We start from the raw sequence: 25,357 nt of genomic DNA, 5'->3' as shown, positions 1-25,357 counted from the left end.
CAACATGGAGCAGAGGTCATGTGATTTAAACGCAGCGGTGGCTGAACAATGAGGAAGCATCACTGTAGTTGCGTCCGGCCTCCCAATGGCACAAGTTCAGATTTCCAGCTTCGAAGCGACACTCCAGCCGGAATCCATGTTGAATTCTTACTCAGTTTATCTTCGAAATAGAGCTAACTACGAGTTGTATCTTCTATCAGTTCTTCTCAAGAGCCCTCAAATGTCTATCGGGTGATTTCCAGGAGATTGGAATCGCCAGCAGCGAGTGAGAGCCTACAGTTTGCTCGTTTCTATTCCCTGGTAGATTTGTTTTGCCTTAGCTTTGCAATACCTCCAAATACTTTCTCAACGTTTTGGCTATGCAGACCAGACTTTCTACGTGGGGGGCCTTTGTTGGGTCATATTAAAAGCAGAACTGGGTTTTTCCACGTTTGTCTCAGGAGGCAGTGGAGAGTCACTTCGCAATGGAAAAAGCCACGGGACCTCGAAGGAGGCTATCAGAAAGATTCTATTTCTTAAAATCCCTCACATCTTGGCGCAGCCATTACGACGCAGGTCAACCCATGGGAATGCTTCTAAAGGGTAATGAAGTCTGCATACATGCTATGTGCATGAATGCCGTAGAAAATCGCACTATTCAGTTCGTCTTCCTCACGTGAGCCGCAAATCAGCTACCTTTCACAGCTGGTAAGCCAAGGGGGTTGGCCTCTTTCCTCCAAGCCCCAATTAAGTATGTACTTCTAGCTCATCTTAATGTAGACTCTTGTGGTGATAATCATGTGCGTAGCTGAGCGTAACAGCTGCAGGAACTACATGGAGCCAGCTGTGCCAACCTGCCAGTGGGGAACCCCAACCGTTAGAGCACTGTTTACGCAACAGTGGGACGCCAAATAGGACAGAGATTTCATGCATTGCATTAGACATGTTTTAATATCTGAAGCTTTTTGTTACAGCCCAGAACACCCTTCATTCAGTCCAGCTGCCGTGAAGGCCAGGGCCCTTTTCTCCTGCTGCTGCTTGTGCTGCTATTGGCTGTGTGCAGGACAGCTTGCACAACGGGCCCTACCGGTGGTCTTGGCTCGCGCCTGTCCCTTAGCAGCGCGTGAACTTTAGTTCTATATCATCGTATATAGTTGTACAGCTTAATTTGACTGTCAAGTGACACATGTAAATGTACGGAAAGGCACAGGGCATGTAGGGCAGGACCGCACGTTCTACTACTGGGTCGTCAGCTGACGGCCCGTCTGAGACATAGCAACAGCCGTATAGGGCTGTCCTAACTGTTATATGCGCTTCTGTGCAAATTTCTTTCATACTCTCTCCTGCAGATGCAAACATGAGCTGGGGTTCCCTTGTCTCTCCCGCCTCAGGTTGTTGCTGAGCAATCATAGTATTGGAGAAGCGGTGGCTACAGTCTCTTCTCTTTCCACTGTCGCTGCAGCTTTCTCAGGTGCACTGGTCTGCAGCACCTGTTGTTGTGAGCGCCTTGGCAGCAACAGAAGCTGCGGCAGCCTCGACCAAAACGGCACCGACGTTGTTGCAAATCCGCCTATTTCTGCCTCAGGAGGGCCGTGCAACTTGAGTGTTGTATTATCTCGTCTTTTGCTGCCTTTATAGAGAGCTCAAAAGGAACGCGGACAGCCATTAGGGCGCGACACGGGGGGGAACCCCGATAGCCCCGTGCGCCCATGTCACCGCCTCAGCAGCATGAGCCGCAGCCGCAGGAACATCAGTCGAAGGAAGGGCAACAGCGGGAGAAAATTGTCGAAGATATCAGCCAGCACGCACCATCCAGGCTCCCTCCGGCCGTCGACGGTACGGCCGAGCCGGGAAGGCCAGCTCGATCCGGTTCTTGCGGGCCGGAGCCGCAGCAGCCAGAGCAGCAGGAACCTCAGCACGAACTGAAGCGGCAGCAGGGCGGGCGGGATGCACAAGAACTCCACAAGGGCGAAGGTCTACTTGCTGCGCCCCAACGACAAGAGGAAGAGGCAGCAGTGCTGCAGGTCCCCTACGTGCGGGTGCCCCCGCCCTCTGGAGGCGGTTCAGTTGTGGTAGATGTGGCGGTTCTGGGCAGCAGCATCTCCAGCACCCTCATCTGTGCGGCTCTGAGCCGCAGGGGCTTACACTGTCTGCTCTGCGAGCCCTCTTGGTCCTATGGGGGCCCCCATCGCAGCGTGCGCTTCGAGGAGCTGCTGAACTGGGTGCACGGCTGGACCTCTAACGGGGGCCCCCAGAGGCCCTCTTCGGGGCCAGATGATGAAGAGAGGCGACAAACCCGGAAGAAGGGGCTGCCGCCCTGCCCTTGCAGCTGCCACGACCTGGAGACGGAGCAGCTGGCTCCCAGTAGCTCGTGCGGCGTTGCCATTGAAGAAGCCCTAAGGGCAGAAAACGGGGGCCCTGCAGACGGCGTGTACGGGGCCCCCAGTGGCGAAGTTGCTCAGGAGGGCCCCCAAGGGGCTCCGTGTTCTCCTGTCGCTGCGAGGCCCTGGCTGGAGCCGCCACAGGGGGACTGGGGCAGCTCCTCCAGCTGCTCTCTAGGACTCGTGCGGCTGCTGCAGGCCACCTCCAGCAGCTGCAGTAGCAGCAAGAGGAGAGATATTCAGGGTCAGAGCCGTCTGCTGCGTGACGGGGAGGGCAAGCGACCCAGCCCAGACTGTGTAGTTCCGGGTGAGGCATCTTGGCCATTTGAGAGGAATGGGGAAGGCCCCCCAGGGGGGCCCTCTCCATTCCACTCAAATGGGCAAGGCCTCACAAGGGGTCCCCTCTGGGGCCCCCGTGAAGCCCCTCCTGAAGGCCCCTCCACGGGCATTCAGGAGGACCCATTTGAAAACCGATGGTATTCTTTTGGGCCCTTTTTGGAGCCCGCCGAGGCCCCCACGGGCGAGGAGGCCCTTGAGGAAGGAGAGGGGGAGACGGAAGGGGAAACAGAAACAGATGCTAGCAGCACTGACTCTGCCTCTACAGATGCCACGGCAGAGACAACTTACACAGCCACCACGAGCAGCACTACGGACACAATAGAGACGCATAGAACTGCCCGGCAAACGCCTAGACCCCCTCCATTTTTGCAGCCGGCGGCTTCTCCTGCAGCTTCGGCAGCAGCAGCCGCTACAGCACCTGCCGCTGTGCCGCCGGCTGCGGCGCCGCCTGCAGCATCACCTGCAGCAGGACCTCGCGCTGCAGCAGCAGCTGCTGGCGGAGCCGCAGCGGCGACGGGGCACTGGGGATCGGGACCCCTGAGTAGCCCAGTGCCGTCACTGCAGCGCGCCGTTGGAGATTCTCCTGCTGCAGAGACCCCGCAGCAGTCCCAGCAGTTGCCGCAGCAGCCGTTGCCTCCGCAGCCACAGCAGCAGTTACTGCAGCTGCAGCAAGGTTCAAACACGCACGTAGATCCCCTGACTGCAACGCTGCATCTGCAAAGGCTACCCGAGACGCCGCTGGCTGAAGCCGGCGCCGAGCGCAGCAGCAGCCCGCATGCCTCGCCTCTCTCGACAGGCTACGCAGCAGCAGATGGTCACTCGATGGAGCCACCTGAACCTGTGGAAGCAGCAGCAGCAACGGCAGAAACGGCGGATGCGGGTTTGACGGAGGCGGTGGAGGTTGCAGCAGCCGAAGCAGCGACTGCAGCGGCCCAAGCTGCGACTGCAGCCGCAGCAGCAGACGCAGCAGACGCAGCGGCAGCTGCTGGAGAGCCTCCTGGAAGCGTCGAGGCCCAAAGACTGCAGATGAGACACGAACTGATGACTGAGGGCCCCCGTTTCCTCATAGACCTGATGCCGAAGTGTATATACACCTCGAGCGACACTGTGGATGTGCTGCTCGAAAGCGGCGCCGCAAAGTATTTGGAGTTCAAGACATGTGATGCTTCTGTCCTTACGGCGGAGCTGCTGCTGCAGCAGCAGCAAGATGATGATGCGCCGCAGGCGCCGCTCGCTAATTCCCAGCAACAGCACGGGTGGCAGCAGCAGCAACAAAACGCGTCCGCGACCCCTGCTGCTTCGGAATTTGCAGGCGTGACTGCCTCCACAGCAGCAGAGTCTGCTGCTGCTGGAGTGCGGGCTCCCTCCGTTTCCCGGCAGTGGGTCGGAGGGGGTGATGTGTCCCTGGGGGGGCATTTGGGGTGCTTCTCTGCAAATGAAAAGATTGTCTTAGAGGCCACACCAATGAGTAAGGGCCAAATATTTCAGTCGCAGCTGCTTTCTCTTGGGGAGAAGCGAGTCCTGATGAGATTTGTTGCTGCTGCGGGCGCCCCTTCTCCCACCACCGTTAGTGCCCCCTTCGCATCTGCTGCACATTGGATGCCTGAAGGACAGCAGCACCCTGCGGCTGGAAGGTCACCTGGTGAGCTGTCCGGCAAGCCCCCCGTGGCGGCGCCTCCCGATGGAAAAGCAACTTTGCCAGCAGCAGATGGCGCTGCAGCATGTGCTGCACCAGCGATGAGCGAGGAAGGGGATTGCTGGGACTGCTATTTAGAGCAGCAGGGACTTAACTCTCACCTCCGGCGGCTGGTGACGTACGGAGTGTGCCTGTGTGACAAGCCGCTGCTCCCCACAGCCGCAGCACCCGCAGCAGCAGCTGCAGCAGGGACGTGCACGGGTGAGCACGTTAGCCGGTGGAGTGTTCGAGAGGGCCTGAACCGTTTGCAGCTGTTTGTTTCCGGTTGTGGGCTCTACGGCTGCAGAGGGGCGCCTTTGCTGTACCCCCTTTACGGATCAGGGGATCTGCCCCAGGCCTTCATACGCGCTGCTGCGCTCAGTGGGGCCCTGTGCATGCTGGGCGCCGCCGTGCAGCGCCTGCAGTTTATTTCGCCCCCCGCACAACCGCATGCTCAGCAGCAACAACAGCAGCAGCAGCAGCAGCAACAGCAGCTGGAGTTGCAGCGAGAGGTAGAGGGTGACAGCGATGAGGACCTCGAAAAGCTGGCCGAAGTACTGCAGCGCACCAGCAGCTGCATGGTGCTCCACTGCAGCAACGGAGAGAGAGTCGTTACGAAGCTGCTCCTTTACGAGAGTGGTTGCCTGCCGGCGCCTCAGGGGAAGCCGCTGCTTCTCAGGAAGCAAGCCCAAGCGTTCTATCACTCTGTCCCTTGCAGAAAGCCTCAGAAGCAGCAGCAGCAGCATCAACAGGGCAGCCAGCTCATAGTTAATGTGGATGCAGAAGAACGAAAAGGCACTGTAGAAGCAACAGTCGCTGGAGAAGCAACTGCAGGGGCAGAAGCAGCGCCCGCACCAGCAGTAGACGTAGCGGAGAGCCGAGCGACTGCAGCAGAGGCCCCATTAAAAGAAGCAGAAATCTCAACAACAGCCACAGCAGCAGCAGGAGCGGCAGCAACAGCAGCTGCTGGAGGCAACGGCTGTAAGCGAGAAGCGGGAGGCGGAGACACAGAAACAGCTCTGTCTTGCTGCCGGCTGCTGGCAGTTTGTACTGAGCCTGTTCTAGGCGGCCCTGGCTTTAGAATGAGTGTTGTTGTAACGCATGCACCGTGCGACGACAGGCTTTCTCCCGCCACTGCTGCTGGTTTAGGTACTGATGCTGATGGCAACGGCAGCCTGGACAGCGGCAGCAACAGCGGAAGGAGTGCTGAGGCAGAGTTGCCTGTGCATGTGATGCAGACAGATGCAGCAAGTGCTGTTGCTCCGAAAGGTTATTTCCTGCTGCACCTATCTCACGTGTTCTCTGGAGCGGTGCGGTGCTCCAGCGACGTGCTGCCGGAGCAGCAGCAGCAGCAGCGGCAGCAGCAGCAGCAACGGCAGCAGCAGCTTTCTCCTTCGGCAGTCACAGGCGGGACTGTCGCTTGTGGCTGTTGCAGCAACGGGGCGGGCCGTGGGAGGTGTGCAGGTGGTGGGAGCCAGGAGACTGCGTCGGGGCAGGGTGTATGTACAGCCTCTTGTGGCTGTGGGGCTGACGTGCATTGCTGCGCCGTGCTGCTGCGGGTGCTCAAGGGCCTCCTGCGCTCGGCGGGGGGCCTCCGGACCTGTTATTTCCTGTGCGCATTTCGATACAACCAACACGTTGCAACAGCTGCAGCAGCAGCAGCAGCAGCAGCGATGCCGCTGCAGCTCCCTGCCTCATTTTCAGAGCAGAAGCGGAAGCAACAGCAGCAGCAGGAGCCGAACTCTCACGCTACCGAAAAGCCGGTGGGGGCCGCGGAGCACAAGGCTGCAGAAGCGGCTTCGGTAAACTCAGTTGAGTCCACAGCTGTGCCGACAGCCGCTGCAGGCGAAGCGGCAACAGTAGAGTGTGTGGAACAAGTGTGTGCCGAGAAAGAGGACCCTGCGCTGCTCCTGCTGTCTGCGGTCAACAAGAGGGACCGCAGCGAGGCCGTATTGTCCGCAGAGACGGTACCATGTGGGGTGCTGTCTTTACCAGATGCATGTGCTTCCCCATGTTTCCCGCTGTTGCAAGAGTGTGAGGGGGCGCGCCTCATGGTTCAAGCACTTCTGCGGGAAGAGCTGCAAGCTCAGCAGCTAGTGGGCAAGGGCCCTCAGCAGGAGCCAGGCGATAAAGATGCGGAGGAGCAGCACCTAGACTCTACATATGAACAGCTGACGGATCTCATAGAATCATCGCAGCAAGCTTCCGCAGCAGCAGCAGCTACAACTCCACTATCAACATGAACGCAGTGCTGCCAGAAGGCGCTGGATATTGTACCTGGACCATGCAATTAGCTCATCGTGAAGATTCCTCCGCCGTCGCAGTGGCTCAACAACAGTCTAGGCAGAGAGGCCTCCTAAGCAGGCCCCCTGCTAGGCACATGGGTGAGGGGGCTCCCTAAGAGGCCTCTTTACCATGTAGGTGCTTTAAGCGGCTCCTTTCGGGGCCTGGAGACATTTTCAAAGTGCTGTGATGAAGTGTGCGACCACCCCACAGCAGACCCGAAACTGTGAGGAGCCCAGAAGGGCTCGCCTAGGAAACGCTGTTACCTTTTATGCGTATTTATACACATTTTTGGATTCGCATATTTATGCGTATATCCAAATACGTCGATAGATGCACACCCGTCCTCCCTGGCGCTGATATTTATTTATGTGTAGACCACGTGCTTGTCTGTAAGCGGACCTGGCAACGGCCGCCCGTTTGTTTCCTTGACAACACGGACTGCCAGGGTGGCTGGCTGCAGCAGGCTTCTGCAGCCCAGCAGCCCTCCCACAAAATGCTAACGGGGGGGACGGCCGCTGCAGCTAGTTGCTGCTGCGGCCGGTTGTCGCGCGGTGGCTAGCTGAACTCTTCGGTTTCGAAGAAGCGAAGGAAACAAACAAACAGGTGGCCGTGGTTAGGTGCATCTAGAGACCTAGTAGTTGTCATATATGGCAGAGCGGCAGTACGCAGACACTATTGTCTGGCTAGCCGTGGCAAGCTAACCACAGAGACTCCAGACGCGCGTAGGAGCGGCAGCGAACACGTTGACTGCGGAGGCACAGGCTTCCTCAAGTACAGCATGCACCTAAGCTTCCAGTTCTGTTCCTGGTCTTGTGGGGCCCTAGAGACCGTGCTGGCGTCTGCTGGCAAAGCTTCTGCCCCCAGCTGGTTCGGCCTCACTTCATAACATTTCGGCTGCAACAAAGTCGTTTCTTGATTGGTCACAAATAATGCACAAGCTGCTTGGAAGAAACCACAGGAGAGCTTTCAAACGAGGCGCCAGCGAGCCAGCGGGGCCCCGATAGCGGGGACGCCATTCTTCAGCTACCACTACAGGCTCTCTAGGGCCTATCCAAAAACATAATTTGATACTGCTGAGCTAGCGTATTGACATTTATCCCTGTCGTGGAGCCCCGTGCCTGCTCTGCATATTCTTTGGCTGGGCCCCGAGGCTTCCACAACCGCGGCTCCATGCTCTTTCAGAAGCACCTGAGAAGCAGGCTGGTGCCTGGAGCACCGGTATAAAGATAGCACTGTTTGAAGATATATAGGACAGGAGCTGTCCCTGGTACCTGCAAGGGCAGGGCAGGAAGAGGAGCTAGCCTGCGGTGAGGCGCGCAGTGTCTTCTTCTTCGTCTCGCATGCAGGCCTTCGTGGAGAGCTCCCAATCCAGTGGGGGCACCACACAAGCGCCTGAGGGCTCTTCAGACGCCGGTGTCTACCCTTTGCCTGAGGTCCCTCTGAATTTTCAAGTGACAGGCAGAAGTCAACTTCTTGAGGTACCAAACGTAGCAATAGCGGTGGTAGAGATCCCGGGGAAGGCCAAGAGGCGGTACGCCACAGTACACTTGCTGCTGCGGCGGTTGCTGCCACTTTGCTTGATGCTGCTCCAGGGTTGTTTCCCCGCAGCGCTCTACGCCTGCTGCCTGTGATCCTGCAGCTACACCTCGAGTTGTTGAAGCGGTTATGTTTGCCGCACTCCTGCTGTTGCTGCTGCTGCTGTTGCTGCTGCTACAGTCAGATGCCGGCTTCGCTATTTCTTCTTGGCTCGCTGCTGCAGATCAACAGTGATTCGCATACTGGGGGGATCCGAGGCTGCTTCCCGAGGAGTGGCGTGCGGGGACCGTGGCGAACCCCTAATACTGAGGCTAGGGTGTAGTAGCAGCAGCAACAGCAGCAGCAGCAGCAGCAGATGGGGTCAGATACCTGCTTGTCGGCAAAGCGCAGCAGGCATTCTGGTGCGCCGGAGGATCCGGAAGTCAGGCGCTGTAGAATTTGAGACCGTGGGCAGAGTGATACAGCGCCACGTTTTCACCGGTAGGACGAACTGCTGCTGTTCCTGCAGTTGGCGCTAACGGTGCTGCTGGCATTGCAGCTGCCCCTAGAGAAAGAGCTACCTGCGGCACGTCCAGTACCACGGATACATCGCCACAGCAGCTGCTGCTGCAGCTGCTGCAGTGGCCGCTGCAGCGGCTGATGTCAGTGTGACTACTGCTTCTGCGCTGCATGCAGGCCTCGCCGACTTCTACTTCGTGCCGCCGCCCGGTCATCGCGGCGAAGAGCCTTTTGAGGCTCAAGTGGTGGCAGAGGCGCAGCGCGCATGCAGCGGCAACATAAACAATACGCAGGAGCCCTCATACATACCGCCTCCCTTCTTCTGCAAAGGCCAGGCACCATTTCCATACAAAGTTGAGGCTCCTCCGGCCCCTATATTTGCTACGGAAGCCCCACCAGAGTCGCCTACCGAGCAGCAGCAGCAGCAACACCAACAGCAAGACCGCCAGCGGTTACAGCAGCAGCGAGACCAGCTGCTGCTGCAGCCGGAAGAACAGGTTGACGTCGAAGAGCAGCAGCAGCAGAAAGAGTCTGTTCACGAGCTGCCTTCCCCGACACATGCCAGCAGAAGCGTTTCTGGAACACAACCCGCGACGGCAGATGCAGAAATAGAAAGCGCAGCGCAAACAGAAGAGGATGAAGCAACAGCAGGAGGAACAGCCGAAGCAGCACAAGCAAGGCTGCTAGCAGCACCGGCATCAGCAAGATCAGCAGCAGAAACGGAGACAAATGAAGAAGCCAGCACCCCAAGCATACTGGAGGGTGACAAAATTACCCTCGGCGCTGCTGCAAAGGCAGCAGCTGCAAGAGCAGCGGGGACTAGAGGACATCGAGCACCCCGTTTTGTTCCTTCGCTACCAGCAGCAGCAGCAGCAGCAACCGCAACAAAAGCTGCAGAAACAGCAGAAGCAGCAGCAGCAACAACAGGGAAACTCACGGAGCAAGTACCCCAATCATTGGCTGCTGCACCGCTAGACGCAGTTGACCCCGCACGAAGTGGACGCCAAGATGGTGAGGATGCGGCTGCCATTGCTGGTGCTGCTGCTGCTGCAGAACGGGGAAGCGCAGAAGCAGCAGCACCAAGTTCTTCAGAGTCAGCACGGGAATTGGCGTCAGACGCGGCCACCTTTGCCAAGAGCTCCCAGGCAGGCCCATCAACAGCAACTGGGAGCAACAACAGCAGCAGCAACAAAGACGACAGCACCGCATTCAACGCTGTCGGCCGCATAGGCGATGAACAGCTCCCCGTGGCGCCCCCTCCCGCAGCAGCTAGGGCCTTTGCAGGTGTGCTTCTGGCAGGCATGTGGTGCGGTGGCTGCTGCTGTTCAAACAGCGTTGCTGTTGTTGTGGCTGTTAGTTTTTCTACTGCTGCTGGTGCTACCATCATTGTAAGTGCTATGGCTGCAGTTGTTTATGCTGTTGTTGATGGTGCATTTGCTGCTGTACTGCTGCGGCGGATTTCTGTTGGTCCCGTGGCCGATGCTGCTGCCACTGCGGCTGCTGCAAGCGGTGTTGTTCTTGCTGCAGCGATCGGCTCAGCAGGCTGCTGGCAGTGCAATCATTGCCTTCACCCTAGTCTCGTGGATCGTGAGATCCACACTGTTCTTGTTCTGCAGCTGCTACTTGTGCTCCAGCCGCTGCTGCTATATGCTGCGCAGTAAAGCTTGTTCATGTTGCTGCTCTGCAGACCGCAGCTTGCTGCTGGCCCTCGAAGAACTGCTGCAGAAACAGCCAGTATGGCTTCGGCCTTCTTTAGATGCACATCTGCCACCCACATACACGGCGTGGAGAAAGAAACCTGCCTATGCCAAGACGTGCTTCTTATTTGCAGGTACCTGCTGGAGCTAACACTGCTGCAGGAGCTTCTGATGTCGCTGGTGCTGGTGTTGTTTCTGCTGCTACAGTTGCTTTTTGCTGTTAAGTGAGGGGCTACAGAAGCTGTTGGTGCTGCGGTGTTGAGGTTGCAATTGCTTGTTTTTGTGCACGATGCGCAAAGTGTGAGCGCCTGGAATCCAAATAGAGGGATGCAGGTCCAGTGGGAATAGTTGGTCTAGAAGCACTGGAAAATGGCCATGATGTAGCAACAGCGATAAAGTGCTTATCTGTTATTTGGCGTGGATCGTGCTCTGTTGCGGTTGCACTTATGGGGACCTGCTAAATACTCAGCGACAACGCATGCAGCAGTAGCAGCAATAGCCGCATCAATAAATGCCCCAGAAAAACTGTATCCCTATGATATATCTTGCTTGTCAGATGGGCCTTTCCGTGGCTGTCTCTGCCGGCTCGGCTATGATCCTCGAAAAGACCCTGAGAGCCGCCACTACCAGGTGAAGCCTAGGCCCAAAATCCCAGGTTCTAGACCCTGAACCCAAAGCGTTTCCCTAAGCACTTGCCTAGTTGTTTAGTTCTGAACGTTATGGTCTGATTTTGTAGGTGTAGGCCGTTGAAGCTAGTTTGTTGGCAGATATCCAAACACCAGGCAGGCACCAGACTTCAAGCCCAGGGCTGGCGATTGTGGAAAAATTTTTGTACTTTTCAAGCATTTTGTATGCTGCTTGCTCATATGCCACAGACAATTGACTTCAGAGACCCTTTTTTCCGTTCCACCAACTGGAAAGCTGCCGCTGCAGGAGGGGGCCCTCCGCCGAGCTCGGGCCAGCAGCAGCGAGGTGAGAGCGGCAATGGCGATTCACAAGGTCCTTACGGATGTTCTGCTCAACATTGCCGCATGCAGCACTGCCGCAGTTGGTGACATTGAAAGCAACATCAGCGAGGGTAGTACTAACTGCAAGAGCCACCACATCAGCGGTATCACTTGCTGCAGCTACGGGGGCAACAGCACCCACAGAGCTGCAGCTGCCTCGTTGCGTATCGTTATCTAATGTGTGTACTGCCACGTGTCCTGCAGAGGATGCATTTTTAGTCCCTCCTTCTCGCCCCTCCCAGGTATATCAACTCTGTGCCATTCAAGATGCCGATATTCGTCAGCTTCTGCAAGAGGCCCCAGTGCTGCCAACTTTTAGCAACGAGACAGGCAAGGCCAAGTTCTGTTGCTGCTACTGCTGCTTCTGTGTCCCACGCGTTTTGTTGCTCTTACCTCATGCAGTGGTGCTGCTGGAACTAGTGTGGCCGCTTCTGCTGGCGCTGCGGCAATCCAGAAGCTCTTGTGGCTGTTGAAGCCTCTTCTGCGGGCTTGGAGAGGTGCGGTTGGACAGCTGTGCAGCACTTTGCTGTCTTGCAGGATGGCTTCACAAAGACACCCTCAAAACGCTTCGTGCCCTCATGTCACTCAAAAGCAGGCGCATGCGTTCGGGGGAGAGCGACCAGCAGCATCAGCAGCCTCGTCTGCAGGGGTAGGAGCGCCAGCAACGAGAAGCTGCTGTGGGCGGTTCGCCGTGTTGGCGTCTAATTTCACCGATGGAATTCCTTATGAGTCGCTCGTGCTGCCTTTTAAGACCGGCATATGGAGCCGCAGCTGATGGGATCAGCAGTAACGGCTCTAAAATTTGAGCATTATCTGCAGTGACGACGCGGCGCCATGCGCAGACTAGCCCACTTTAGTTGGAATTCTTTAGTAAATCTTTGCGCGGGTTCCCATCTCCTCGTAATCGCATACGATTTTTTTTTATTGTGGTGGAGGTCAACACTACTCAAGAGGCGCACACGGAGCCTCGCTCCATGTGTTTCTCCAGTCAGCTTGTTGGAATTGCTGTTCGTGAATTAAAATCGACAGGACAGAAAGAGAGCAAGACTACACGGGGAGACAAGAACCACATAAGGGATGAATTTTGGAGAGAAGACAAAAGACAAGAGATGAGCGAGTGCAGTGGGCAGGCTAAGAGAACACTCCGCGGGCTAGGAATATATTGTGCAGCGTGAGCGGCGTATGGGCATTTACGTTTTAAAAGAAAGATAGGGAAGCAAGCAGGAAGATACACTCGGAGACATATACGTACAGAGGACCCAGACTGAGATGTATTTACGCTGTCTTTAAGTCGCTTTCCGAGACTTAATGGGGATCTCCTAGGTCTGTAGACTGCATAACTGTCAGACTATAGTGCAACGTGCCAATGTTTACTTCCTGTCCATATTGACTTCCTTGTTGGTCCCTCGCGCACTCAGGCACAAGTAGAAACAAAAACAAAGGCGCCGACCCAAAGACAAACCGAGTAATACAACTGGCACGGACAAAGGCAAATATTGACACGAACAGTTACCGAATTACGAGACAAAAGCATGCACTGCGGTAAACCGTAGGAAATCTGTACGCGCGGCTCTCGGCATTATCAGCAGCAGGCCAACTCGCGAAGGTCTCTGTGGCTACAGGCTGGTTTTATCGTATAGTTAAACAGCAGCAGCAGCGGCTGCAGCAGGCGCTGCTGCTGCTCCTTTTGCTTCGGCTTCCAGTGCTGGTTAGCTTCACTCTCCAAGGATCCAGTAACCGTGGCCAACGGGGCATTTGTAGTACTTGCCTGCGGCAAGAAACGCAGCCACGGTCACCAAAAATAACAAAACCTTGCTGCCAGCTGTTCACACTGCAAATGTTGAGAGATTCCCTTTGCGTAAGTGCCGGCCTATTGCTAGCAAGCCGCGTCTGAGGCCTCAAAAGGAGCCCCGAATGACACATTGGCACAGAAGCCTGCGAAAGTATTCGTGCTTGACGTTTAGGCTTCAGGCTTTTCTGCTTAGGAACTAGAGTCTACGCTTCCTTCGGGCTTGGCCTGACCGGACTGAATATCAAAGTAGCCGATGAGCTGAGAGGAGAAGAGACCTTCCTTGGGGTTTGGAAACCCTGACGGCACGACCTCATAAGTGGGGCTTGTGATATCGGGTGTAGGAATAAGGGGCTGAGGCTGCATGCAGCAGCTGCGGGAGACGCCCAGAGTGAAATCCCCCTCTGAAATAACGCCCACCAATTTGCCGCAGACGGAAACCGCCAGACGCAGCATGCGGTGGTACTCCCTCATCGGAATCTGCGAGCAACACAGCCCTGAGCTTAGCAGCTTACAGGAACAGGATGACTGAGAAAGGAACGAAAAGATCAAACAAAGACAATACGCGGGGGAAAACAAGGCGGGAATGAAGATGGGGACAGGCACACAGGGACAGACGACGCCAAAAAAGAAACGAAGACAGCTGCACAAGCATGCTTACGAACACGCAAAGAGGCGCAAACAAACAACAACGGAACCTGAAAGTGAAAAGACGGGACGAGAAACTTAGGAATTTAAAACCTGGGAACAGACACAAACAAGAACAGACAAGAACGGCTGACCTGGTCACTGTTGACCCCGTGCTCCGTCTTGTAGGCCTGCAGTTCTTTAGGGGGTACGAAAGGACAGACCTTGATGACGTCGTGTATGCTACTGAGGTCTGGAGGCTTCAAAGGCGGTGCATAGGGCTGCTGAGTCTGGTGTATGTACACCTGAACGCGTTTCTCTGCTATGTCTCGAGGCGTTTGTCCAAACACCATCGCCTTCCCGATCACCAGACTGAGGCCATGAGCAATACCCGATGAATTAAACACTCTAGATGCCGGGGCATCGGCAAACAACGCAAAGATACCCCAAGGGTAAAACTGCACCTGCATACAAACCGCAGGTCGAATGGCGATATCATTAGCTGCACTGCCGAGAGGTCCAAGCAACACCAGCAACAGCAGTAGCATCACAAATAGCAACATTACCAGTAGTGTCAGCTGTATCAGCAGCAGCAGAAAGCAGCTGCAGCAGAAGCAGATACGGCTGAATTCGGGCAAGAAAATAGCAGCGCAGTGCGACCCCACACCTTAAAATTGTGAATAGAGAACGGGCAGTAGAGCAGAACGCACGTTGCCCATATTGGAAGCCTTGCCTAGCTTGGCACGCATGCGGCTCGAATAAAAAAGAACAATCCTACAATTGGAGCTTATGAGCGCACCCTCAATTGTGAATCGAGAAACTTGCCTGTTTGACTGCTCGAGTAAAGAGGCCAGAGGAAACAGCGACTATGGAGGACTGGAAGGCAGAGGACCGCGAGGCTGCCGATGTGAAGGGCCAAGAAGGGACAACGACGTGGCCGTAAGGATGAACGCACACCATATGGAGCCCCTGGAAGTTGCTGCAGGTCTTAAGGCGGCAACAGAGGATTCGGTGAGGTGGGATTCGAGCTCGCTGCAGTTGGAGCTGCCTCTGATTTGCAGGGGAATCCTTCCAGGCAGCTGCTGCTGCTGCTGCTGCTGCAATGTCCTCTGCGCCCACAACTGAGCTGGTCCTGTTTGACGCGCCTTGCCAGTCAGTAGCGGACGGCACAGCACCACCACTAGCAGCCGCAACAGTAGTGGAGAGCTCCCTCTGATTGGCAGTTTCACTCTGGGACACCTGCTTTGAAGTTGGAGAGTCCGCGGCCATTCCACACGGGCGCAGGAGTCCCCTTGAGGCGGCTCGGGCGGCAGTGGTGACTGCAGCACTGCGTTCTGTGTCCTCAATTTCTGTGTCAGAGTTGTCTGTCCCGCAGTTGTCGAAACCGTTGGCCCGTTTCTGCTTCTCGACGGAGGTCCAGGGTACGCCGCTGAGTTGGATGTCGAGGTAGTCGCAGGCATTAAGCATTAGGAGCCACTGGAGCTCATCCACCCGGAAGGCTGTGGGAGCCTTCAAAGGCATTTCTGAAAACTGAGCAGCGTGCTGTATGTGCGGGTAGCGGCAACCGTCTACAGCCAACAGCAACTTTCCTTGGTTCCGGTCCAATGCCAGGTGGAATGGCGCACAGCTGAAGTATTCAATGGCGGATAAGCCGTCAGCAAGACCCTCAACTTGCCCCTCCAGCAAGAGCCTTTCTGATGCGTGGCCACGTAAAGGCGGCGGGCAATCCTGGCATCTTCCACCAGCGGCAGTTGCCGAGATGGCATGAGGGGACCCAGAGCCAGGGCTGCTCTTGTCTACTTGAAAAGCCTCCCGCAGGCGGCGTATGGGGCTCCTTGCAAAACCAGGAGAAGTCTGAGGCTTCTGAAACGGCTGTGGTTGCTGCTGCTGGTGCAGCTGAGGTGGCCGCAACCTGGAAGCACTACGCTCGAGGCTAGGCGGTGCCGAGGAAGCCACAGCAGCTTGAATGTTCTCTGTGGCGGGAGATTTTTCGGCTGCATACAACTCGTCTGTGGGGCTCACTTGTGCTCTGGGAGAAGCAGCAACGATGCCCATCCTTCTTACTGCAGCTGTCCAGCCCGTGGAAGCAGCAGCAGCAGCAGTCGCTGCTACAGCAGAGGCCGCAGCCACAGCTGCTGCCGCTCCTGCTTGAGCTCCTTTGATAAGCGCCGTCGGGTCCAAGTCAGACGCAGCGGGCCCCCCAGGACCTTCCTGCCACTTTTTCAGGTGTTGCTGCCAGCCAAAGGCGTCATTGCTGTCGTCGCCTTGTCCCCTTGTCAGTTGCCAGGGCACTGGTGAAGTGGTCTGTGTTAGACCCCCACGAGGTCTAGTGGCCGCTTCAGGCCCCCTGATTTCGCCCGCTGTCTCTGCCGGAATGTCTGCCCTTGTGTGCTTAACATAAGGCTTCAAAGGCTCCGGAGCCGTTGGGAGGCGGCTGAGCCTCCGGAAACAAGTAGTGCTTCTCTCGCCCCAAGGCAGAGGCCCCAGAGCGCCCCGCTCGTTAGGGTGCACTGCGTAAACACCATTAAGCTCATCAACCCAAGCTTCTGAGCACCAGAAAAAAAGAGGAAGGTAAACAGGACCACAAGGAATGCACCAGTAAGTGCTATCTGCAAGCATCTGCACGAGTGTCTGCAGCACAAAGGCGGGCCCGCTGAGGTTTAGCGGGTTCTCCCCTTTGAGGTGACTTACGAGGGCTGCAAAGCCCTCAGCTTCCCGAGGCTCAAGCCTTATGGCTCCGCAGGCAGTGGTCCTCGGCTGGAGCGCCCCTAGAGCTCGAAGGCCCTCCGGATCCTGAGCTTCCCTCTCTGACAGGTCCTCTGTGACACGCACCAACCGCGCCAAGAAGGACTCCCGCAGCCTTTCAGACGTTAGCAAAGAACGCGGAAGATGCACCCTCAAATCGTCCAGCGCAAACACCACATCTTGATCAGGGAGACCAGGGGCTAAGGGGCTCGATGATGCTGTTTCTGGCGGCGGAAGCATACTGTTAGCCTCCGCGTCGACACCCGGGCTCTCCCCCACTGGGTCCCCAGCATGAACGGCCCTGCAGGAAGGGGCCTCCGGGGAGTGAGCAGCGCTGGTAGCATGGGCATCAAGAATCAAGGGCCCATCAGGAGTCAAGCGCCCAAACGATTCAAGAATGGTCGCCTCAGTATCCGGTGACTCAGTGGGGGAAGAGGCCCCAGATAAGCAGGGAGACTCAGAAGCTAACGCGTCAAAGGTGGGGACCACACGGCTAAGGTTTCCAAGGGTAGAAGACCCGTGAGAGGGTGTCATACGTGTAGGAGTCTCGACGACTTCTGTAGGTGAATCATCATTGGCATGAGCTCTGTTACGTCTAGAAGGAGCGGTGGGGGTCTCTGCTGGGAGATGTTGTTCGCTTGTGATGTTGAACTTATTCTCCATAATATTAGAATTCTTTTGCCTATCGTTTTTGATGTCAAGGTCCTGAGTCTGGGGGTTTGCCGGCGGGAGTCCCAGGGTCACTTCAGCGCATGGTCAAATTGCTGCCACGCAAGGCAGGAGAGGACAAAAACAGACGCAAAGTTAAAAAGAAATGCGGAGCTTGCACGTAATAGATAGTTGTAAATTTTGTGATTAAATTTCACGGGGCCAGGGCCCCCACTGCAGCCATGGACACCGCTCAGCACACTCCCTTACTGTACCCATTGGTCCTCTGCAACGGGCCGTTGCAAAAGAGTACCTTACCCAGAGACATCCGACACGTGTTACATATTGAAATAACCTCTCAATCGACTTAAAATGAGGAAATTATATAGCAGTAACTCCTATCTTTCCTCAGCTGCAGCCGATACACCTGGTGTTGACGTTGGTTTTCGTAGGGGCTTTGCCCCGGTAGGAAACCTCTGAGCTCACTAAAATCTGCGAAAAAGCGTGTATCTTCTACACAAATGTGCTTGAAAATAATTCGGACCAAGCTAAACTCCCGCCTGCAGGACGACACCGACAGCACTAAGCTCTCTGTCAATAGATTGGAGTTGTGGGTTCCGTTGTACCAGCGGCACGGCAGTGACACGCGACAGCGCTTGAAGGTCAACCGGCAACGTACACCCATAGCGACATACCCTCCAATGGCTCTAACAGGCTGAGGCTGCAGGAGGCCTAGCAGCCTCAATAGCCTCAGCAGTAAAAAGAACTGCGACCATATTCGGGGAATCACCGTCTTTAGGTGCCCCAGAAGAGATCCAGTGTGCCTTAGCGAGCTCAAGATCGAATGGCTGGCAAAGAGGGAGGCCCACACACGCCTCTTAAAAGTGGCACTTGCAACTGATTGTTCCTACGCACTGCTTTACTAAAGCAGCCCCTGTGTTGAGCAGCATTTTCGGAATTTACTCAGGAACAACAGGTGGCAAAAAATGCACTTTCATTCACAAGGACAACTGTTCGTCAGAAAACGACAAGAAAGGCAACAAACAGCCTGTTCCGTAATGCCCCAGGACCTTCAAAGAAAGGCTGAGTAGAAGAAGTGTCCTTGCAAAGTGCAGCAGAGGTTACAGCAAGGGGTTCAAATCTTCTGACGTATTGACAGCCTCCACCCCTTCACTAGACGCGGATTGGGCTTCCTGGCGGCCATGGACGGTGACCTTCTGACAATTTTTCTTTACAGTGGTGTCCTTCTCTTCAGTCTCCGCCCTGTGCCGCAGTACAGATAATTTCCCCTCAAAATGGTTATACTTCCAGAGACAGACGGTCGAGCCAAAAAGCCTGAGCCTCGCTGCTTGTGTGATTATTCTTGTTTGGCAGAACGCAACAGTACCGGCTGCCGTAATAGCACTGGCGATAACTGTAAAGGAATTTGCAGCCCTGCCCGGAGCAGCAGCAGGCAGCAGCCTGCTTGGCAGCGTGATTTCCAGGTGTCGCTGCATAAGTCTCACCGTCGCTTTCCCGCTCGGCCTTTAGGCCCCCAATATGGAGCCGGGTTAGGTAGCCAGCGGGCCACATGCTTCTTAGGCTGTGCTTTGTTTTCTTCAGCGGTTGGAGGGGACAAGTCTATGCCTTTTGTCCTGTGAAACGCAGCAGCTGCAGCCTTGTCCTAGAAGATACGCTTTCGCCGGAAACAACACTCAGCCCTTTACCCTACGCTCTCAAACCAGAGCCTTAAACCTTTGGTAAGAATGCACAATTGCAATAGTGGCAGCAACGCCCTCCCTAGACAAATTAGCCCAGGCCGAGCTGTGGAGTCTGCTTGTGGGGATGTGTGCCTCTGTATCTGCGCCTGTTTGAACGTGTTTGTTGTTCTTGGGTGTCTTTGTTGCATAGAGGAATGCACGAAAATGCGAATTAGGAAAAGAGAATCTCAGTGTGATCGGGCCTCTGGCTGGGTGTCTGAAGTATGGGCTCAGGGAGACGTACTGAATGGGCTTCCGCAGCACGGGGAAACGCTCGTGGTTTGCCGACGTGCTCTTGGCAGCGTGAGTGCGCAATATGTCGAAGACGACGACACACTGCGCGTCGGTCTTCACGGCCTGGGGATCGCGGTGGAAATGAGATGCCCTGTAGCCCAGCCGCCTAAGTGCAGCCCTGCGGAGCCCCACCTCGCCAAAGCAGACCGACACAGAAACTGCGGCTAATGCAGCCAGCAAATTAAACGAACAAATACACTCAAGCGTGACGGCCTCTGTTTCTGCAGCAAAACGACACTCTAACTTATCGGCTTGAATGATAAAACAAAGATCTCGGTGCGCCTAAGTCAATGCCTAGAGGTCCGGGGGGTCCAAAAATTCGTAGAGAAACCCACATGAATGATGCAGGCTTTATCATCGTGAGCTTGTTGCGCGTGCACAGCGAAGGCAGCTGATAATGCAGCGGCACGTCTGGCAGCTCCTGCGGTTTTCATGCATGCCCAGGCAACGCAGCAGCTGCCACTGGTGTTCATCCCGCGCCAGATCGCCAGGCCTAAGCGGGGCTCCTTCTAGTTTAGCTACAGCTCCTTAATTTGCTGGAACCATAGAGCGCATACAAAACTTGTGTATTCAAGAAAGGTACCAGACCTCTCGTAGAGCAGTTAGCATTCCCCTTATACGCGTCTGCATTGTGAGCCCAGGAAGGGTCTCCTTTGACTTGTCTAGTTCCTCCAGACAGAGGTCCACAAACTCCTGAAGGCATTCGCACATCACCATACATTCTGCTGCTGCTGTTAGTGCTGCCAAAAGGGATGCTTCTAGAAATGCCCCTGCTCTCAATGACGTTGCTGCTGCTACTGCTGCTGCTGCTGCAGCGGGGGGGACCCGGCGATCGCGTGCTGTAGTCAGCAAGCGCAATGACCCCTCCTGGAACATGCCTGTTTGCTAGTACTTACTGTCGAGCTCAAAATGAGCCAAACTTCAGCTCAGTAGAGCTGAAAAGTGCAGGTGAGGGCCTCTTACTCTTGCCACGACACCACACACAGGTCTAGACAGCAGCTACAAGTGTCACCTATGAACCTATATGGGCTAAAGACAACTCTTAAAAGCACTCCCACCTTTAGGCCATCCTCAATTCTACACAAAGGTCACAAGAAGCTCACCGGGTCGTAGTACCGTCCGGAGTATATGGGGCCCCCCAATAGAACTCGGCCTCCGCATTCACTGCATTGGGTTCCCACGCCATCAGGCAAGCTCGCTGCCTTGTACTTCAGTCTAATGCCATCTGCTGCAGCAACTTGTTCCTCCTTGCCAGAGCTGTTGCTGCTGTTGCCGCTGTTGCTGCTGCTGTAGCTGTTACTGTTGCCAGCGTTCTCCCCCACAGGAGCGGCTTGTGCACTTTCTCCCTGAGATGAAGGGACCTGCTTCTGTCCTTGTGCATCTTCAGCGTGGCCAGATGACCCCGAACCCTTAACTTTTCGCGACTTGGGGGCTTGGTTGCCTAAGGGGGCCACTGTGAAGGCCTCACAGGAAGGGCAGTGAAAGATCTGAAAAACAAAGGCCTCAGCTTTCTGTGGGTGGTCACGCAGAGTTCACCGCGATTAGGCAGCTTTAAACAGGAACTTGGAGTTGATGAAATGTTTGATAGTAGTCCCACACACTGTTTGGCTGTTGTTCCTTCTGCTTAGGGCTGATACTCGTGGGCAGCAGCAGCAAAAGCGATAGCAGCAGCAGCAATCCCAACTTGCCATGGCTTCCTTTTGGTGAAGCTGCTTGCACTGCTCTGGGGACTCAACGACGCGCACAAAAAGGCGCACGTAGAAGTCCACGCTCAGGGAGAGCAGCGGCTGCACTGCCTTGCGCTGCTTTGCTGCAGCCTGAGCCACGGCATGAAGGACGACGCTGACCGCAGACAAACAGGAGCACAGCCATACCACGCAGAGGGCAGCCGCTGTGGGGGAAGGTGCTTCCAGGATCAACAGCACCAGTAACGGCGGCAGCAGAAGCAGCAGAAACGCCCTGTTGATGTGGAATAGCCTACAGCTGGCACTGCTCTTAACAGCTCATATTAGCCCGTAGGGGCTCCCTGCCACGCTAGAAAAATCAGCAGCCATCCGCCCCGCGAGAAGTACGTAGCTGGGGGGGTTCGCTGAGGGATCCCACTGGAGCGTCCTCGCATGCGCAGACTCACCGCACTGCCACTTCGTGGTGAGCACTCATCTTGGCCGTGGCTCCCCCGTACTTGTAGTAGGCGGTTTCCAAGGCGTTGCCCACAAGAGTGCTGGTGTCAGTGCTGGTGACGCACAAGAGCCCCCCGCTGCGCACAGCCCCCACTGCTGAGTCTAAGAAGGGGGAGCAGCTCCCGTAAGGGTCGATGTCCACTACGTCGAACCAAAATGGAGCTCCGCCTTCCTTCAAAGCAGCAGCAGCAGCAACGGGTGCTGCTGATGCGCCTGCTGCTGCTGCCTCTGGCGCAGCAGCAGCAGGCTTGAACAGTGGTGGCACCAACAGCAGCTCCTCCGGGGGGCAGCTGAGGTCAAACGAAGAAGGGACTGAAGCCCCTGCTGGCAAACTGTTAATCTTCTTTAGAGTCCCAGCGCTCAGCGGGGGATGGCTCAGCAGGTGCATCAGGCGCGTCGCCTCGCTGCAAGTTGCTGCAGCAGCAACGCAGCAGCGCACGGGGGCAACGAGAGGCTTCACAGGAGAATAAAAACCAGAAAATGAACATAATGTGTGATTAAATATAAAAGAATAAAGGGAGTGAAGGCCGTAAGACACATCTACAGCCAATACCAAGGCCAACAAGGCCACCCAGATACACCTGCACACCCAAGAAACGCTGCTGAGGAACTTCATTCAATTTCGCATTGGCCCTTGCTGCTGCAGCCGCTTCTGGGTCCAAGTCGTTGGCCACGGCGCAGGCCACAAGGGGCCCCAGCTCCTTGAGGTATCGCAGGCTGCGGAGGCCTGAGGGCCGAAAGCACAAAGTTTAAATGTGGGCCATTCCTATAATATTACGGCAAAATTGCACCAACATTTGCTGCCTTTAATGATTAAAAAAACGGGTTCAGCTGCAGCCCCCTGCAGCACGAGGGGCAGCCTCGTGCAGCGAAGGGCGCTGTTGCTGCTCCCGTCGCTGCTGCGCTGCTGCGGCTCTTGTTGCTGGTGCTAGCGCCGCTGCTGCTGCAGCTAGAAGGCCCATGCATGCAACGCGCACAGGGGCTCACTGAAAGAAGACCCGGGGCCCACAGCAGGAAGGGGCGAGCCCGCTGGGTTATAGGGCCTTCAGAAAATCCCCAACCCGCAGGGCAAGCAGCAAGCAGCCAGCAGCAGCAGCGGCAGGGGCTTGGTAGAAGCTCAGGACCCAACAAGGGGAGAAAAGGAGACAAACAAGAAGGGGCAAGAGGCCGCGCAACAGCCAAGAGGCCACTCAAGCGGGAAGCAGCAGCAGCAGCAGCAAGAAAGCTGAGGGGGGAAAAGTCAAGCCGCGAAGGCCCGGAACAACACAGACGGAAAACAGGCAAATAAGAGACAAGAAATGTCGAGGCAGCCGCAGAAAAGTGAGGGCAGAAAAACACAAAGGAAGACATGGAGAGGCAGCAGCAGCAAGAGACACAAACAAATACAAGAGCTGCTCTGCTGCTAGACCCCAGGCCCACCTGTTGCTGCCAGGGGCTCCAGCACATTAAATCCCACGAACTCCAACGGCTGGGGCTCGGGCCGGCCTTCCGCCTTGCAGCGAGCCAAAGTTGCAGCAGCTGCGGCGCAGCAGCAAACCACGTTTCGCTGTGTCAACAGAAGCCGCAGCAGCCGCGGGGAACGCAGCAGCAGCAGCACAGGCAATGAAACGCTGGCTACGCGCGCGAAAGAAGCGCGATGGTCTTGGCGTTGCCGTTGCTGCTTGCTGCAGCGGGGCGGGTCGCATAACTAGCTAACTAGCGCCTAGCTATGGCACCGCTGGCTAGCTGCCTCGGCTGGGCCGGATTCTTACAACGCTGCTTGAGCACTTGCTGCTGCTTGCATGCAAAGGCCTTCAGGACAAGCAGTGACAGGTCCCTGTTGAAGACCTGAGCAGGGTTAAAGAAGACAGACTCGCCGGGGGGGGTCTCCAAAGTGACCAGCCCCTCCCTAATCTGCCCCGTAGCCCCGGGATCCGCTTCCGATTTTGAGATGGGCCTTTGTCCTTTCAAGTTCTGGGCTGCCTTCGGGCCCTGTGGACCCGCCATCTTCCCAGTGGGCAATGTTTCGCTGTAGCAGCAGCAGCAGCAGCGGCGCCAGCGCAGCAGCAGCCAGGGCAGTGAGCCTCAGCGCTAATAGAGCACACAGACGCCTTGAAGGAGCACAAATCACGTAAAAGAATGCAAGCCAGCAGAAGAAGGCCTAAAATGGACGGTGTCTCACCTTGCTGCATGCTGCTGTGGGGCCCCAGGCAGGGGCTGCCAGGCAGCCTGCAGCAAGGCCTGTGTAGATGTCACCAGCAGCAAGGGAAGAGGCCCCAAGGAGCACGTCTCATTTACCCTTTAATGCGTCTTTATTTCAAACCCTGAGTTACTTTTCATGGTCAGGGGGCCCCTGTGGCTGTCCGCTGTCCCCCACCGTCCAGCACTGTCGGGGGCCCCTAACTATTGAAGGGCCTCGAAGACCCACTTGTGGCAGTTTGCCTTTCCAGCTTCAAGAAGGTTGGAATCTTTTGTTTCTTCCCCTGTGGCACGTAGGCACCTACATCCGCTGCTGCTGAGCTGTGCTGCCTCGCTGTAGCCTTCCATAGCCCATAGAGTAGCAGAAGCCCCCAGAGGTCCTTCCAGCCCGCGCAGCGGCTGCTGCTTGGGGCGCGTTTGCGGCTGCTGCTGCTGCTGCTGCGGGTTGGGTCTGAAGGAGCAGCAGCGTTGTTTGCTGCAGCGGAAGCACCTGCGGGCCGAAGCGAGTCAGCGCAGCAATGACAAAGGGCACGGAACACCTGCAGGAAGTGGGCGGCGCCCGCGGGCAGCTGCGGCCCCGCGTAGAAGGCCAGCCCCTCAAAATAGCAGAGACAGTGCTGCGCAAGCGGCGGCAAGATCTGGAATCTCGGGCGAAGCGGGCGGAGGCCTTGGCCAAGGCAAAGAGGGTAGGGAGCTCCTGCACGTGGGCCGCTAGCCTCATAGTCCGTAGCAGCAGCAGCAGCAGCAGCAACGGTAGCAGCAGTGGGATGCTGGTCGTGGCAGCAGCAGCGGCTGCCGTGTGCTGCTGCTGCTGCCACGGCTGCGGCAACCGCTGCGGCTGGCGCGGCCCCAACTCGAGCCGTCGAGGACTGTCTGCCAGAGCAGCGCAAGCTGCAAGAGAAGCCGCAGAAGAAGCATGGAGGCTGCAGCAGCAAAATGGAAAACAGCTGCAGCAGCAACAACAAAATAGCACTTCGGTTTGCATGTGATTGCCGGCCTACTGCAGGCACGGAAGAAAGCCCACAGGCCAGAAGTGAAGACCGCGCAGTACTTCGTCAAAAAGGCTCTTCTAGCAATGAAAGACAGCAAAAGGTCAGCAGCAACAGCAGCAGCAGCGGCAGTTGCGCACGTGGCTGCTGCTACAGCGGGCTCCTTAGCAGCCCTGGCAGCGGCAGCGTGAGTGGAGCGTCAGCTGCAGCAACGAAGATAGAGGTAGCTCCAAGAGATGCAGCAGCAGCAGCAGCATGTGTAGCAGCAAGGGCAGCGGGAGCAGGAATGTGGTGGTGCAGTATTGCTGCTGCAGCTGGGCAGCCACATTTGCTACCACTCTGCTATAAGCTGCAGTGATGCTGCTACTGCACCCGCAGTTTACAGCCAAACATCGTGAATGCTGCAGCTATTTTGCTTTTGCAGCGCCTGCTGCTGCTGCTGCTTCTGCTGCGGCGCCCGCCGTTGCTGCACACCTTTTTGCTGCTGCTGCTGCACCTGCTGCTGCTGTTTCGTATGCTGGGGTCTGTGCAGGCTACGAGTGCAGCGAAACCGTAAGCCGAAGCAGCAGCGAAAACCAGAGTGCCGCGTGTACTGTGTGGTTCGCAACCACCGCAGAGGCGGCTGCAGGGAAACGCAGGAGGCACTGAAGGTAAGAAGAAGAAGAAAAAGAGACGGGCCAAAGAGGGGCAGGGGACCCCAAGGGGGCCCCCCTTCCCCTCTTTGGCGGCTTTGTTTTCTTTTTTTATCCAGCTGGGGCCCCCCGGGGGGC

General features: G+C 56.4%; 5 protein-coding genes across 5 annotated transcripts; 3 read left to right on the top strand and 2 right to left on the bottom strand.

Moving 5' to 3' along the window:
- Window positions 1-1,688: 1,688 nt before the first annotated feature.
- On the top strand, window positions 1,689-6,617 carry ETH_00006560 (uncharacterized protein; the record flags this gene model as incomplete). Its single annotated transcript, XM_013377962.1, has 1 exon — window positions 1,689-6,617. The coding sequence occupies one exon, from the start codon at window positions 1,689-1,691 to the stop codon at window positions 6,615-6,617; it is 4,929 nt and encodes a 1,642-aa protein (XP_013233416.1).
- A 1,383-nt stretch (window positions 6,618-8,000) lies between these two features.
- ETH_00006555 (uncharacterized protein) lies at window positions 8,001-12,051 on the top strand (the record flags this gene model as incomplete). Its single annotated transcript, XM_013377961.1, has 7 exons — window positions 8,001-8,191; window positions 8,420-8,676; window positions 8,872-9,978; window positions 10,382-10,525; window positions 10,948-11,021; window positions 11,267-11,363; window positions 11,936-12,051. 7 exons carry the CDS (start codon window positions 8,001-8,003, stop codon window positions 12,049-12,051), a joined length of 1,986 nt encoding a protein of 661 aa, XP_013233415.1.
- Window positions 12,052-13,113: 1,062 nt separating this feature from the next.
- On the bottom strand, window positions 13,114-17,222 carry ETH_00006550 (uncharacterized protein; the record flags this gene model as incomplete). Its single annotated transcript, XM_013377960.1, has 4 exons — window positions 13,114-13,166; window positions 13,421-13,667; window positions 13,970-14,278; window positions 14,640-17,222. The coding sequence occupies 4 exons, from the start codon at window positions 17,220-17,222 to the stop codon at window positions 13,114-13,116; spliced, it is 3,192 nt and encodes a 1,063-aa protein (XP_013233414.1).
- Window positions 17,223-18,328: 1,106 nt separating this feature from the next.
- ETH_00006545 (N2,N2-dimethylguanosine tRNA methyltransferase, putative) lies at window positions 18,329-23,406 on the bottom strand (the record flags this gene model as incomplete). The annotated part of the gene is made up of 11 exons (XM_013377959.1): window positions 18,329-18,470; window positions 18,713-18,841; window positions 19,191-19,358; window positions 19,576-19,661; window positions 19,829-19,933; window positions 20,344-20,727; window positions 20,929-21,082; window positions 21,372-21,834; window positions 22,010-22,147; window positions 22,840-22,938; window positions 23,172-23,406. 11 exons carry the CDS (start codon window positions 23,404-23,406, stop codon window positions 18,329-18,331), a joined length of 2,103 nt encoding a protein of 700 aa, XP_013233413.1.
- A 710-nt stretch (window positions 23,407-24,116) lies between these two features.
- On the top strand, window positions 24,117-24,778 carry ETH_00006540 (ribosomal protein L7, putative; the record flags this gene model as incomplete). The annotated part of the gene is made up of 2 exons (XM_013377958.1): window positions 24,117-24,284; window positions 24,605-24,778. 2 exons carry the CDS (start codon window positions 24,117-24,119, stop codon window positions 24,776-24,778), a joined length of 342 nt encoding a protein of 113 aa, XP_013233412.1.
- Between the last annotated feature and the right edge of the window lie 579 nt (window positions 24,779-25,357).

Source organism: Eimeria tenella, genomic scaffold (assembly GCF_000499545.2).
Source record: "Eimeria tenella Houghton genomic scaffold, Eth_scaff7, whole genome shotgun sequence".
In the NCBI taxonomy this organism is placed as follows: domain Eukaryota; phylum Apicomplexa; class Conoidasida; order Eucoccidiorida; family Eimeriidae; genus Eimeria; species Eimeria tenella.
The sequence above is the reverse complement of the archived record's forward strand: the minus strand, read 5'-3'. Positions and strand labels throughout refer to the sequence as shown.